Raw genomic sequence first — 13,763 nt, forward strand, 5'->3', positions numbered from 1 at the left:
GAGGCTCGCAAACTGAATCCATGGGGACTCCATGGATTCTCTGTGCCCTGGCATCCTGGGCGGGACGTGGGCCTTGCAGGTGGGGTGACCCCTTGCAGAAGGGTGTCACAGCGTAGGCCTTTTTGGGATTATTGGTTCTGGGGAGCCCATTCCTTGTAGAAATACCATTTGTGCTCTTCCTAGTTCCAATATGTCCATCACCCTACTGCAGATTTCACATCTGGGATATCTCCCGAGCGTCACGCCCTGGATCCATCTTAGCTTTGAAGCTAAGCCTTGCACATGTGCAGACTTCTCTCCTCTCCTGCCCCAGGCTGTGCACACGCCTAAGCAGCCAGGCCTCCAGCCTGAGTTCGGGGAATACCATCTTCGCGCTGAGCTCTGGCCAAGGCCGCTGCGCCATCGCCGTGATCAGGACGAGCGGCCCCGCCAGCAGCCAAGCGCTCCGGAGCCTCACAGCGCCCCATGACCTGCCCCCCGCCCGCCGTGCCAGCTTGCGTCTGCTCCGCCACCCCCTCTCCGGGGAGCCGCTGGACCGCTCGCTCGTGCTGTGGTTCCCAGGTGAGGGGGCCCAGATCCGCGATCCTACAGAGCGCCCATGACCCACTTCTAACCAACCCCCACCCCCAGAGTCTGCACAAGCTTTGCCTTCCATCTGTCTCCTCTCTTTGCCACACGAGGTCCCCAGAGCTTCACGGGTGAGGACTGCGTGGAGTTCCACGTTCACGGAGGCCCCGCCGTGGTGAGCGGTGTCCTGCAGGCCCTGGGTGAGTCACTGTCTCGGGTTCGAGGCTTGTGTCTACCGGTGTTGCAGATTTTCTTACCCTCCAGTCCTTGTTCTCCTAACCAGGAAAAAAGTAGACAAACGGATGAGGAGTAACGCAAAGGATATTTATTGAGAACACAGTGAGAGAGCCCAGAGTGCCAGGATTTTGGCTGGTATCCCAAGAAAAGATAGAAAAGGGAAGGAAAGCTAAGGCTGTGCGTAGTGGCTCCTGCTTATTATTCCAGCACTAGGGGGAGGCTGAGGTAGAGTTTAAGGGTAGCCTGGGCTACATAGTGATTTCAGGACAGCCTGTGAATGTGGAATCAGGTGTTGGTTCAAGGAAGAGGCTCCTGGGATGTATTTGTATATTATCTCATTAAGGAGCTGACTGTTCCTCCCACCTCCTTAGTATGTCTCTAAGTGAAGGGTAGGGAGATGTGATCTCTTAACCAGGTGGGTGATTGACAATTGGATTAACTAGTTTGTTGTTATTGTTGGTTTTCCAAGGTAGCTCAGGCTGCTGGTATTCACTGTGTAGTCTAGGGTGGCCTCAAAGTCATGGTGATTGCTCTGCTTCTCAAGTGCTGGGATTAAACAGTATATAACATGATCCCAATCCCCTCCCACCACTTCTCCCTCACAAGTGCCCCCTCCACTGATTCCCATCTTTCTTTCTTTCTTTTTAAGTGTTTTGTTTTGCTTATTTATTTATTTATTTGCAAGCAAAGAGAGAGACAGAGAAGAGAAGGAGAGAATGGGCATGCCGCATGCCAGGCATCTAAGCTTCTGCGAATGAACTCCAGGTGCATGTACTACTTTGTTCTTCTGACTTTTGGAACAGGAATTTGGGGTTCCTTGTACGCCGATGTGCGGATAATTTGGGGTGTTCCTGGATCCTTGTCCTATGAATTTGAAGAATGAAATCCACACAACAGAGGATAAGGTTCAGAAAGATTTTATTACAGCTTAAAGCTTTAGGAGGATAAAGAGAAGGGGGCTTTAAGTCTAGAACAAAAGAGAAGGGAGGCAAGGAGACAAAGCGGGATTTGAGAAGCTCACCTCGAGGCTGAGATCTGGGTTTTTTTGTTTTGTTTTGTTTTTCAAGGTAGGGTCTCACTCTAGCTCAGGCTGACCTGGAATTCACTATGTAGTCTCACAATGATGGTGGCCTCAAACTCACAACAATCTTCCTACCTTTACCTCCCAAGTACTGGGATTAAAGATGTGCATCACCATGCCCAGTGGAGTGGCTACATGAGGAAGACCAGGTCAGCAGGATGCTATGGACAAAGACCAGGTTTTATAGCTTTGCTAGTAATCTTAGGTGAGGATCAGAGTTTCTATCTTCTAGGAAAGGTGTAAGTTTCATCTAGAAATCTTACTTGGAGGGTGTAACACCCAGGTGTCTGAAAGCTTAGTGATATTTCCTGCTTTTAGTCAAGGAATAAAAATACCATTCACTTTGGGGTTCTGTTACCCTGACTGCCTGTCTTCAGCAATACAGTCTTTGTTTTAATTGTTTTTTTTTTTTTAGGGGGGGGGGTTTAAGAGCTAAATTTGACTTTTATTCTCTTTCCACAGAAAACTCTAGCAAAAAATTGTTTATTTTTTTAAATTTTTTTAATAATTAACAACTTCCATGATGTAAACAATATCCCATGGTAATTCCCTCCCTCCCCCCACTTTCCCTTTTGAAACTCCATTCTCCATCATATTCCCTCCCCCTCTCAATCAGTCTCTCTTTTATTTTGATATCATCATCTTTTCCTCCTATTATAATGGTTCTTGTGTAAGTAGTGCCAGGTGCTGTGAGGTCATGGATATCCAGGCCATTTTGTGTCTGGAGGAGCATGTTTTAAGGAGTCCTACCCTTCCTTTGCCTCTTACATTCTTTCCACCACCTCTTCTGCAATCGACCCTGAGCCTTGGAAGATGTGATAGAGATATTTCAGTGCTGAGTACTCCTGTCATTTCTTTCCAGCACCATGATGCCTTCTGAGTCATCCCAAGGTCACTGCCATCTAAAAAGAGAAGGTTCTCTACCAAAATTGAGGGTCGTATTAATATATGGGTGTGAACATTAAGAGAAGTGCTTACTGGGAAGTTTGATAAGCATAGTATATACATTTAGCCAGACAGCAGCAGATGTTACACTTCTAGGGCTCATGACTACCCCTGTTTTAAGTTTTCAGTATCAGGGATATATTCCCTCCCATGGAGCGGGCCTCCAGTCTAATTTGAGGGCAGTTTGTTTCCACCATGACAGATGTGCCACTATTGCACCCATTGGCTCACTTGGCCTGGCTGGCAAAAGAAGGGCTTACAGTGTCCACTGTTGAGTATCTTCACTGTTGATTTATCTCTCTACCACTGAACTGTATGCAGAATGGCTTCTTCCAGCTTTCTGTCAGCTGGTCTACATGGAGGAGGTTATCAGCTCAGTTCCAGCAGGATTTCTCAGAGGCCTTGCAGCCCAAGTATGTGGAGTCTTCAACAATAGGGTCTTACAATCTGTATTAGTCAGGGTTCTCTAGAGGAACAGAATTACTAGAATGAATTATTTTATAAAGGGAATTTATTGGATTAGCTTACAGTAGTCCAATAGCAGTTGCAGGCCCGAGAATCACCAAACCTGGTAGCTGCTCAGTCCACGTGGCCAGATGCCTCAGCAGTCCCGACCCGGCACTGCAGATGGTGCTGGAAAGCCTGGAGGCTTCCTGAGGAGCTGCTGGGTTTTGATCCACGTGGGTCTTCAGTTGATGTTGGTCTTTAGTCCGTACTGGTCTTCAGTCCACGCTAGAAGGTAGGGAGCAGCTCCGGCAGCCAAGTGGAAGGAAGGAAGGAAAAAGGGAACTCTTCTACCCAGAGCTTCCTTATATCAAGTCCCTCTCTGAGCGGGGCCGTCCACTCTGGGGGAAGTGCTCATCCTGGGAGAAAGACCTCCTCCTTTAGTTGATCCTTCCTAGAAGCAACCTGTGGATTACTAAACAGATCAAGTTGACAACACCTTAACTATCACACCATGTATTCCTGGTGGGAAACCAAGGGCCTCGGCAATGGTCTGTAGTGTTTTGGGGGCATCAGGGACCTACCTGGCCAACAACTCATTGGAAGGTATCCCATTCCTGGCACTGAAAATTTTCTAGCAACAATATATGGCTCCTGAGTGTGCCATTGTCCAAAAAAGTAGGTTTCCATATGATTTATTTATATCCTCTTAGATTTTGATTAGCCCTCCCTCTACCTTTCCTTTACTCAATCTCTTCCCTTGACCTCACTTAGGCCTTTTCACCCCATTAATCTGTTCTTCTACTTACATATATGCAATACCATCCTATTAAGTCCCCCCTCCCTTTATATTCCCTTTATACCTCCTTTCTAGTTTACTGGACTCTGCTACTGAGTTTTCTTCCTACTCACACAGAAATCCAATCATTTGTAGCTAGGATTCACATGAGAGAGAACATGTGATGTTTGGCTTTCTGGGCCTGGGTTACCTCACTTAGTGTAATACTTTCCAGATCCATCCATTTTCTTGCAAATTTCATAAAATATAGTTGTTTTTTTTTTTTTTTTTTTTTTTTTTGAGGTAGGGTATCACTCTAGCTCAGGTTGACCTGAAATTCATTATATAGTCTCAGGGTGGCCTCAAACTCTCTGTGATCTTCCTACCTCTGCCTTCCAAGTTCTGGGATTAAAGGCATGTGCCACCATACCCGCAAGAGCTTTGGCAATGGCCTATACTATTTTGGGGGTATCAGGGACCTTCCTGGCCAACGTGCCACCCATGGGACTGAAATTTTTCTAATCACAATCTGGGTACACCGTTCCCCTTCACAAGATAGTTATGCCCGCCTCACCCCCCTCCCTCCCTCCCTCTCTCTCTCTCTCTCTCTCTTTGGTTTTTGTTTGTTTTTGTTTTGAGGTAGGGTCTCATTTTAGCCCAGGTTAAACTGGAACTCAGTCTGTAGTTAGCCTCAAAACTCACCGTGATCCTCCTATCTCTGCCTCCCAAATTTTGGGATTAAAGGTATGCATATCATATCCCACAAACTTTGTTTTTTGGGTTTTTTATTTGTTTGTTTGTTTTTGTTTTCAAAGGTAGTGTGAGAACTCCAGCCCAGGCTGACCTGGAATTCACTATGTAGTCTCAGGATGGTCTTGAACTCACAGTGATCCTCTTACCTCTGCCTCCCAAGTGCTAGGATTAAAAGCAAGCACCACCATGCCTGGCTCAAACTTTCTGTTTTTTAACATATATCATTAGTTAGTTAAAAGAAAAAAAAGGAGAAGAAAAAAAGAAAAAGAAAAGAAAGAAATGGGTTTCCACATGGCTTATTCATAAATATTAATTTTTTCCTTTTTTGAGGTAGGGTCTTACTGTAGTCCTAGCTGACCTGGAATTAATTATGTAGTCTCAAGGTGGCCTTGAACTCATGCTTCCTGAGTGCTGGGATTAAAGGCATGTGCCACCACGCCTGGCTATAAATCTTAAAATTTGACCTCCTCCCATCCCTCCTCCTCCATCCCCTTCTCTTAGACCATTCCTCTTTCCCCTGTCCTCTATCAGCTGCCAATATTCTGCCTCTCTACTTACTTATACCTTTCCTCTAAGCCCTTTCTTATAGCCTCTTTCTATTTCTAGCTTCCTGGCCTCTACTACTGACTTATTTTCCAATTCACATACAAATCTAAACATTTAAAGCTAGGATCCTCTGTGTGTGTGTGTGTGTGTGTATGAGAGAGGGGGGGGGGGAGGAGAGAGGCCTTTAATCCCAGCACTTGGGAGGCAGAGGTAGGAGGATACCATGAGTTCAAATTTCAAGTCAGCCTGGGCTAGAGCGAGGCCCTACCTGGGGTGGTGGGGTTGCTAGGATCCACATATGAGAAAGTACGTGCAGTTTGAGTTTGTGAGCTTGGTTACCTCATTAGTATAATACTTTCCATTTCCCTGTAAATTTTATAACTTCATTTTTATTTACCACTAAATAAACTCTATTGTTTAAATATACCATATCTTCATTGTCCACTCATCAGTTGAAGGACATCTAGGCTGGTTCCATTTCCTAGCTATTTTGAATAGAGCAGCAATAAACATGGTTGAACAAGTATCTCTGTAGTAATGAGTAGTCCTTCAAGTATATGCCAAGGAGTGATACAGCTGAGTCACATGGTAAATCTGTTTTTATCTGTCTCAGGAACCTCTACACTGATTTCCATGATGACTATACCAGTTTACATTCCCACCAAAAATGGAGAAATGTTCCTCCTTTGGTTTGAAGTAGCTTGGAAAACAATACTTTCAGGGATCATTTCTTTTTTTTTTTTGTTTTATGTTTTTGTTTTTTTTTTTGTCTTTTTGAGGTAAGGGCTCACTCTTGTCTAAGCTGGAATTCACTATGTAGTTTCAGGATGGTCTCAAACTCATGGCGATCTTCCTACCTTGGGACTAAAGGCATGCGCCAGCACACTCAGCTTCAGGGATCCTTTCTATAGTTCATTACTAGAGAAGTTTCTTTGACTGTAGAGTACTGGAAATCACGAGGAGGAGGTTCTCTCCTGAGTGTGAAACCAACTCTTAGTTTGGGTTTGCAACAACTGCCACTTGCCATTGATGATTGTTCTTGCTGTCTTTCGGGTAGCTGGGGGGAGAGGACACAGTCTGAGTGGCAAGGTCAAAAAGAAACAAAAACGGTAAAGCTTAGAATGTCAAGACCCTATGCAGGGCCTGAGGATTTTGTTACTGTGACCAGGAGGAAATAGCTTTTCCCATAATGAGCTTAAATAAAAGTCCTGACACCTCCACCTTCCTTTTTCTCATAGTGTATTTTAAATCCTTGGAGGGGCACTCGTGATTTTTTTTGCTCAGTGTCACCAGGGATACAGGAGGTGGGGTCTCCAAACCTGTTAATGCTTGTCTGGCTGTTTGCCATGTCCTGTGGGTTTGATTGGGGATCACAGTGCCCAGGATAGGGGTCTTCCTGCAGGCAGTGTGCCAGGGCTGCGGCCAGCAGAGGCTGGAGAGTTCACCAGACGAGCATTTGCCCATGGTAAGCTGAGCTTGACAGAGGTGGAAGGTCTGGCAGATCTAATCCACGCAGAAACTGAGGCACAGCGGCGGCAGGCCCTGAGGCAGCTGGATGGAGAGCTGGGACAACTGTGCTGTGGCTGGGCTGAGATCCTTACCAAGGCAAGACCATGATGGCCCATCTCCCATATGAAACCCCCACTCATCCATTCCAAACATGAAGGGTCCCCACCATTAAGATGCCAGTCTACTTCCTTAGTCACCTAGACTTGTCCATATCCATGGGTGGGGGTATGGATTCCTAGGGGCTTACATCACCCACCTTTCCCCTCCTCTCCAGGCTCTGGCCCATGTGGAGGCCTATATTGACTTTGGTGAGGATGACAACTTGGAAGAGGATGTCCTAGATCAAGGTAGGTTGGCCTGGAGGCAGGAAGGTTCCTAGGAGCTGGCATTTCAACCCCATAGACTCTTCTGATTTCCCTCTTCTCTGCCTGTCTTGCTCCATCCACAGTGGACAGCCAGGTGCAGGCTCTGGAGGTGGCACTCAGGACACATCTGAGAGATGCCCGGAGGGGGCAGAGGCTCCGCTCAGGGGCGCATATTGTGATCACTGGACCTCCAAATGCTGGCAAGAGCAGCCTGATGAACCTGCTCAGTATGTGGGAGCTGGTCAGTGGGCGTGGCCTAGAGTTGGGGAATGGCCAAGTGGATGGTGTCTGGTGCTGGACCAGCATGGGCAGGCCCTAGTGCTGGGATGGGGCTGTCAGTAGGGAACCTATACAGTTTAAGTGTGAGAAACTGTCCACCCAAGGAATGAGTCTGGAAATGGAACTCTCTTGCTTCCACCCTGCTGACCTTTCTCTTGCTCTCCCTCCCTTCCAGGCCGGAAGCCTGTGTCCATCATATCCCCAGAGCCAGGGACCACTCGTGATGTGCTGGAGACCCCTGTGGACCTGGCTGGGTTCCCCGCATTGCTGAGCGACACAGCAGGATTGCGGGAAGATGTGGGGCTAGTGGAACAGGAAGGTGTTCGGCGAGCCCGAGAAAGGTGAGCAAACTGGCTGGGGAACAAAGAAACAGGACCTTCTTCTACCTTTCGCCCTGTTGCATTTATTTTTCATTCTTCCTGTGTCAGAAAAAGTGCTAAGCTCACTGGCTGGGGAGCCTGGTGATTTGATTAGGATCACTATTTACCTACAGCATGAGTGGCCATGCCCTCAGCTGGGCTCCTTCCCTGTGTCCTGCTCACTATGTTCTACATTACCTTCTCACTTTGCTACGCCCTGTCATATTTCTACCTACTGTACCATACTTCCTCCTTAGGCCACAGCCCATAGAGCTCTGTCATGTACTCATATACAATACCCAAGCTATGCCTGGCCCCATCATGCTAAGCCACGCTCACTGCCAGCTCTGTGCCATGCTCCTAAGCTTCCCCACTATACCAAGCTTTGTCTAGCATAGCTTGGCCACACCCAAGCCTGGCACAACCAGTGTGTTTAACATCCCCAAGCCCTATAATCCATTGCTTCTCTCTGCACCCCCAGATTGGAGCAAGCTGACATCATTCTAGCTATGCTAGATGCCTCGAACCTGGCCTCTCCCTCCAGCTGCAACTTCCTAGATACTGTGGTGGCCCCACTAGGAGCCCAGAACCCTGATGGCAGCCACCAACGCCTCTTGCTAGTGCTGAACAAATGTGACCTGCTGCCGCCTGAGGGTCTAGGCAGGGATCCTGCCCTGCCCCCCTACTTGCTTCTGTCCTGCCTGACGGGAGATGGACTGGATGGCCTCTTAGAGGGACTGAAGAGGGAGCTGGCTGCAGTGTGAGTCACCACTAGCTTTGGGCACATACCTCTGTTCATTGGCCTCAGTTTCTGTATCTTCAAAATGGCTTCAAAAGGTGGCTGGCTACAAAGTTTGATGGAGACCATGGGTCTTGTCTCTGGCAGGTGCGGGGACCCATCCACAGACCCACCACTGCTGACCCGGGCAAGGCACCACCATCACCTCCAGGGCTGTCTGGATGCTCTCAGCCACTACAAGCCTAACACAGACCTGGCCCTGGCTGCTGAGGCATTGCGTGTGGCCCGAAGGCACCTGAACCACCTCATAGGTGGAGGAGGCACCGAGGAGCTGCTCAATGTCATCTTCAGGGACTTCTGTGTGGGCAAGTGAAGGAGAGTCTGAGGACAGCTCAAGCCCCATGCAACTCTCACATGGAGGAAGAACTTGATCCAAAGTGATGGAGCCAAGAAGCTGCTTGTGGGGTCCTGAGAGTCCTGTGGGAACTGGCTAGGGACTCCAGCATTTGGGCAGGCTGGGGGTGTAAGTGCAGGGATAATTTGGGTGGTTGTTTTTCTTTTTCTTTCTTTTTTTTTTTTTGGTTTTCTGAGGTAGGGTGTCACTCTCACTCTGGTTCAGGCTGACCTGGAACTCACTATGTACTCTCAGGGTGGCCACGAACTCTTGGCAATCCTCCTACCTCTGCCTCCCAAGTGCTGGGATTAAAGATGTGCGCCACCACACCCGGCTAATTTGGTTTTTTTATTGTTACTTTTTTCTTGCTGTGCTGGGATAGAACCTAGGACCTGTACATGCTAAGCAGTGGATCTACAGCTAAGCCAGGCCCCCCACCCCTTACTGGGGATTCTAGGCTAGGCAGGCCTTTACTATAGAACCACACTCCTCAGGCTCAGTTTTAATTTATTTTGCAAATGCTGAAGAAATGTGAAAAACTCCAGTAGCCCAGAAATGTTTGCACAGAAGAGCCTGCCTTATTGCCTCTTGTGGGTAATGGCTTAACACAAGCATTTCCAGAACATTGTTTTGTGTTTTCATCTTCTGACTGCATATGTGTGGTAGTTTGAATGGATGTCTCCCAGTAGATTCAGGGGTTTTAAGCTTGTAACTTGGTTAGAGGAGGTGCCACTGTGGGCAGATCTTAGGGTCCAGCCCTAAGGTGTGTGATGGGGCAGATCTAGATTTCCAGCCTAAGGTTTGCAGAGAGCATCTGCCTGAGGTTCCTGAAGTGTGCTTGCTTCTGGTGCTTCTGGTGGTATTTCTCTCTGTGTGGACCTGTGAAAGGGGGCCAGCTTCTGCCATTATGGAACTTCCCCTGGATCTGTAAGCTTCGGTAAATCCCATTCCTCCCATAAACTGTACCTTGTTTGGAAGTTCATACCAGCAATGTGAAACTGACTATGACAACATGTCAAGAAAATGTATTTAAAAAACTTTTTCTGAAGCTAGGCATAGTGGCTTGCTCATGTGTATGATCACAACACTGGGACTGAGGTAGGAGAATCACTATTGGTTTGAGCCCAATTTGGGCTAAAGAGTGAGTTCTAAATCAGCCTCTGTTTTAAAAACAAACAAACTGGGTGTGGTGGCGCACGCCTTTAATTCCAGCACTCACACTCGGGAGGCAGAGGTAGGATTGTCATGAGTTCAAGGCCACCCTGAGACTACATAGTGAATTCCAGGTCGGCCTGGGCTAGAGTGAGACCCTACCTTAAAAAAAAAAAAAAAAAAAAAAAAAAGCCCTGTGATTAGAGCATATATGTTCAAGGAACTGTTAATGTAAAAGGGCCAGAAATCCTGGGAAGCCTGATGAAATGATGGGTGACCAGCAGAGAGCGCCACGCTCCAACAATCAGCTCTCCTCCAGGCCTCCCACTAAGCTTGCTGTGTTGGTCACAGCACTTGTGAGATTGAGGCAGAATGATACAGAGTTCAGAGTAAAATAAGCAAAACTGGGAGGGTTGGAAGGGTGTGGCGCTTCAGCCTGGGTGGGGCCCAGGAAGCTATAAACCCTTCCACCTACCACAATTCTGCTGAACCTGGGTCCTGTCAACAGCTGGATGGAGGTCTTTGGCTAAGGTCTCTTTTTTCCGAGAAGGGTGTGAGGTATTTGTGGGAAGCAGCCATAGGGATTATTTATAGAGGGTGCAGGAAATCCCCAAAGAGTGAAGTCCTAACCCATTGGAGATGGCCTGGCCTCAGGGTCAAACATCTGCCAATAGCTCCCTGCTGGGCACTCAGCCCCCTTCTGGCTGAGGATCACCAGCCTGGATAGGAGAAGTTTAGCAGAAGGAGGGATGTGACTGGACAAAGGCAAAGCAATGACCATACTAATAGGGCATCAGGTAAGGCTGTTTTAAGGAGTCTAGACATTCTACCTGTGTTGAGCCACTCTCAGCCCCTCACTGGGTTCAAGCCTTGTGCCTCTGAACCGCATTTCCAGTCTTTCACTGGGCATTCTAAGCAGTTTTTCAGCTTTGCAAATATTGGGCCTTGAGAAGGTGTCAGGCAAGGTAAAAGATATTCTAGCCATGGGCTAGAATATAGAATAGATGGCTTAGTGGTTAAGCACTTGCCTGTGAAGCCTAAGGACCCCGGTTCGAGGCTCGGTTCCCCAGGTCCCACGATAGCCAGATGCACAAGGGGGTGCACGCGTCTGGAGTTTGTTTGCAGTGGCTGGAAGCCCTGGCGTGCCCATTCTCTCTCTCCCCCTCTATCTGTCTTTCTGTCTGTGTCTGTCGCTCTCAAATAAATAAAAAAATGAACGAAAAATATTTTAAAAAAAAGATTCTAGCCAGGTGTGATGGTGCACACTTGTGATCCTAGCACCCTGGAGGCTAAAGCAGGAGGATCACGAGTGGAAGGCCAGCTTAAGCTACATAGTGAGACCCTATCTCAAAAAAAAAAAAAAAAAAGTGAGGGCTGGAGAGATGGCTTAGCCATTAAGTCGCTCACCCGTGAAGCCTAAGGACCCAGGTTCAGAACCCACATAAGCTAGATGCACAAGGTAATGCATGCACACAAGGTGGCCCATATGGTCTGGAGTTTGTTTGCAGTGGCCAAGGCCTTGGTGTACCAATCTTTTCTCTCTCTCTCTCCTTTCTATCTTATATTTTAAAAAAAGTGAGCAAGTGATTGACTGTTGTTCACCTTAATTAATCATTCTTCAGTCAGATAATTAAATAGCCAGGAAACACAAGAGGCAAGGGCTGCAGACAAAGGAACTGAGGGCTTAAGTGTGTTCCAGGATAATGGAGAGCCATGTGAAGAGTGAAGGAGCCAGGCGTGGTGGTGCACGCCTTTAATCCCAGCACTCAGGAGGCAGAGGTAGTAGAACCACCCGAGTTCGAGGCCCCCCTGAGACTACATAGTGAATTCCAAATCAGCCTGAGCTAGAGTGAAACCTTACCTGGAAAAACCAAAGAAGGAAAAAAAAAAAAAAAACTATAAGGAGCAGGAGAGGGACTTGGTCAGATTCTGTGAAGGATCTCTCTCTCAGGACCAGCACAAGAGCACAGTAGGGACAAGAATGAAGTCAAAACTGAGTAATGGGATCTGGAAAAAAAAAAAAGTATATTCTGGAATGTTGTGGATGACAATCACCCCTGAAAGGCTAGAGGCTGATATTTTTTGCTTGATTTTTTTCAAGGTAGGGTCTCACTCTAGCTTAGGCTGACCTGGAACTCACTATAATGTCCCAAGCTGGCCTCAAATTCATAATGATTCCACCTCTGCCTCCAGAATGCTGGGATTAAAGCATGTGCCACCCTGACCAGCCACAGCTATTATTTTTGTTTGAGATGGGGTGGGGCATTGAGGAGTCTCACTGTGTTGTCCAGGCAGGCCTTAATGTCCTGGCTCAGTCTCCTAATCAGCTGGGATTAAAGGTTTGGGACACCATGCCTGGTTTTACCATTTATACCCATGTCTTGGATATGAAAATACAGACTGAAATTAAACAAGATTCACCCAGGACCCACAATTAGGACTCTTGTAGTCACTGGGGCTGGACAGCCTCAGCATCTTCCTCAGGACTCTAGGCAGTGGGGCCTCTAAGGCTTAGAAGCTTCCCCCCATTTCCTTGGGTCCTCCAGTCTGGGAGTGTCTGGGCTGCCTGGCCTGGCTGACCCCAGGCTCCGGCTTGGCATAGCCCTAGCCAGAGTGTTTCCTGAGTGAGCCCGCTGTTTCCTTATCCAGGAAATATCACTCCTTTGTCCATGCAGACCAGCCTGCCCAAGGCAAGAGCTGCCAGCCAGGCTCTCTCCCATGATTCATCTCCTCCTCCTTGGCTGGGAGGGGTCCAGTGGCCCTGGGGAGAGCAAGCACATTCTAGACTACAATTTAGATACTTTTCCCTCAACAGCCCTTGGCTTTGTTTCCTGGAGTTCTTGTTAGGAACAAAATCCCAGGAATGGGGTTGCTGAGTTAAAGAATACATCTATCACATTGCAAGCTTTATATTTTGCCAGCCAGGCGAAATGAGCCAACGGGTGCAATAGTGTCATGGTGGAAACCATCTGCCCTCTAATTGGACTGGAGGTCTGCTCCATGGGAGGGAATACATCTCTGATACTGAAAACCTACAACAGGGGTAGTCATGAGCCCTAAGGGTGTAACGTCTGCTGCTGTCTGGCTAAACGCATATATTATGCTCATCAAACTGCCAGTAAGCACTTCTCTTAATGTTCATACCCTTATATTAATGCTACTCTCACTTTTGGTAGAGAACCTTCTTTTTTCAGATGGCAGTGACCTTGGGGTAACTCAGAAGGCATCATGGTGCTAGAAAGTGACAGGAATGCTCAGCACTGAAATATCACACCTTCCAAGACTCAGGGTCTATTGTGGAAGAGGTGGCAGAAAAAAAGAGCCAAAGGAAGGGTAGGACTCCTTACAACTTGCTCTGCCCAGACACAGAATGGCCTGGATATCCATCCCCTCATAGTGCCTGACACTACCTACACAAGACCATCATAATAGGAGGAAAAGATGATGACATCAAAATAAAAGAGAGACTGATTGAGAGGGGGAGGGGATGTGATGGAGAGTGGATTTATAAGGAGAAAGTGGGGGGGGGGCATAACCATGGGATATTGTCTACAATCATGGAAGTTGTTAATAAAAAAAAATTAAGTTAATAAAAAAGAGTATGTCTATCAGCCA

The 13,763-nt window shown here is 47.5% G+C and overlaps 1 protein-coding gene and 1 non-coding gene across 2 annotated transcripts; both read left to right on the forward strand.

Moving 5' to 3' along the window:
* Positions 1-9,178, forward strand: Gtpbp3 (GTP binding protein 3, mitochondrial). The gene is made up of 9 exons (XM_045141533.1): positions 1-79; positions 212-561; positions 681-767; positions 6,754-6,956; positions 7,135-7,207; positions 7,309-7,452; positions 7,680-7,845; positions 8,345-8,623; positions 8,750-9,178. The coding sequence occupies exons 1-9, from the start codon at positions 21-23 to the stop codon at positions 8,973-8,975; spliced, it is 1,587 nt and encodes a 528-aa protein (XP_044997468.1). The 5' UTR covers positions 1-20; the 3' UTR covers positions 8,976-9,178.
* Positions 6,233-6,437, forward strand: LOC123458055. The gene has a single exon (XR_006635372.1). It is a non-coding gene; the product is annotated as a small nucleolar RNA U3 (small nucleolar RNA).
* Positions 9,179-13,763: the final 4,585 nt, after the last annotated feature.

Source organism: Jaculus jaculus, chromosome 1 (assembly GCF_020740685.1).
Source record: "Jaculus jaculus isolate mJacJac1 chromosome 1, mJacJac1.mat.Y.cur, whole genome shotgun sequence".
Taxonomy (NCBI): Eukaryota; Metazoa; Chordata; class Mammalia; order Rodentia; family Dipodidae; genus Jaculus; species Jaculus jaculus.

Bases quoted from the DNA above. Each gene is read 5' to 3' on its own strand.
- Gtpbp3 (XM_045141533.1), top strand. From the start codon at position 21: ATGGGGACTCCATGGATTCTCTGTGCCCTGGCATCCTGGGCGGGACGT. The intron at 7,846-8,344 runs GTGAGCAAACTG...CTGCACCCCCAG, and splicing joins GTTCGGCGAGCCCGAGAAAG to ATTGGAGCAAGCTGACATCA. The intron at 8,624-8,749 runs GTGAGTCACCAC...TGTCTCTGGCAG, and splicing joins AAGAGGGAGCTGGCTGCAGT to GTGCGGGGACCCATCCACAG.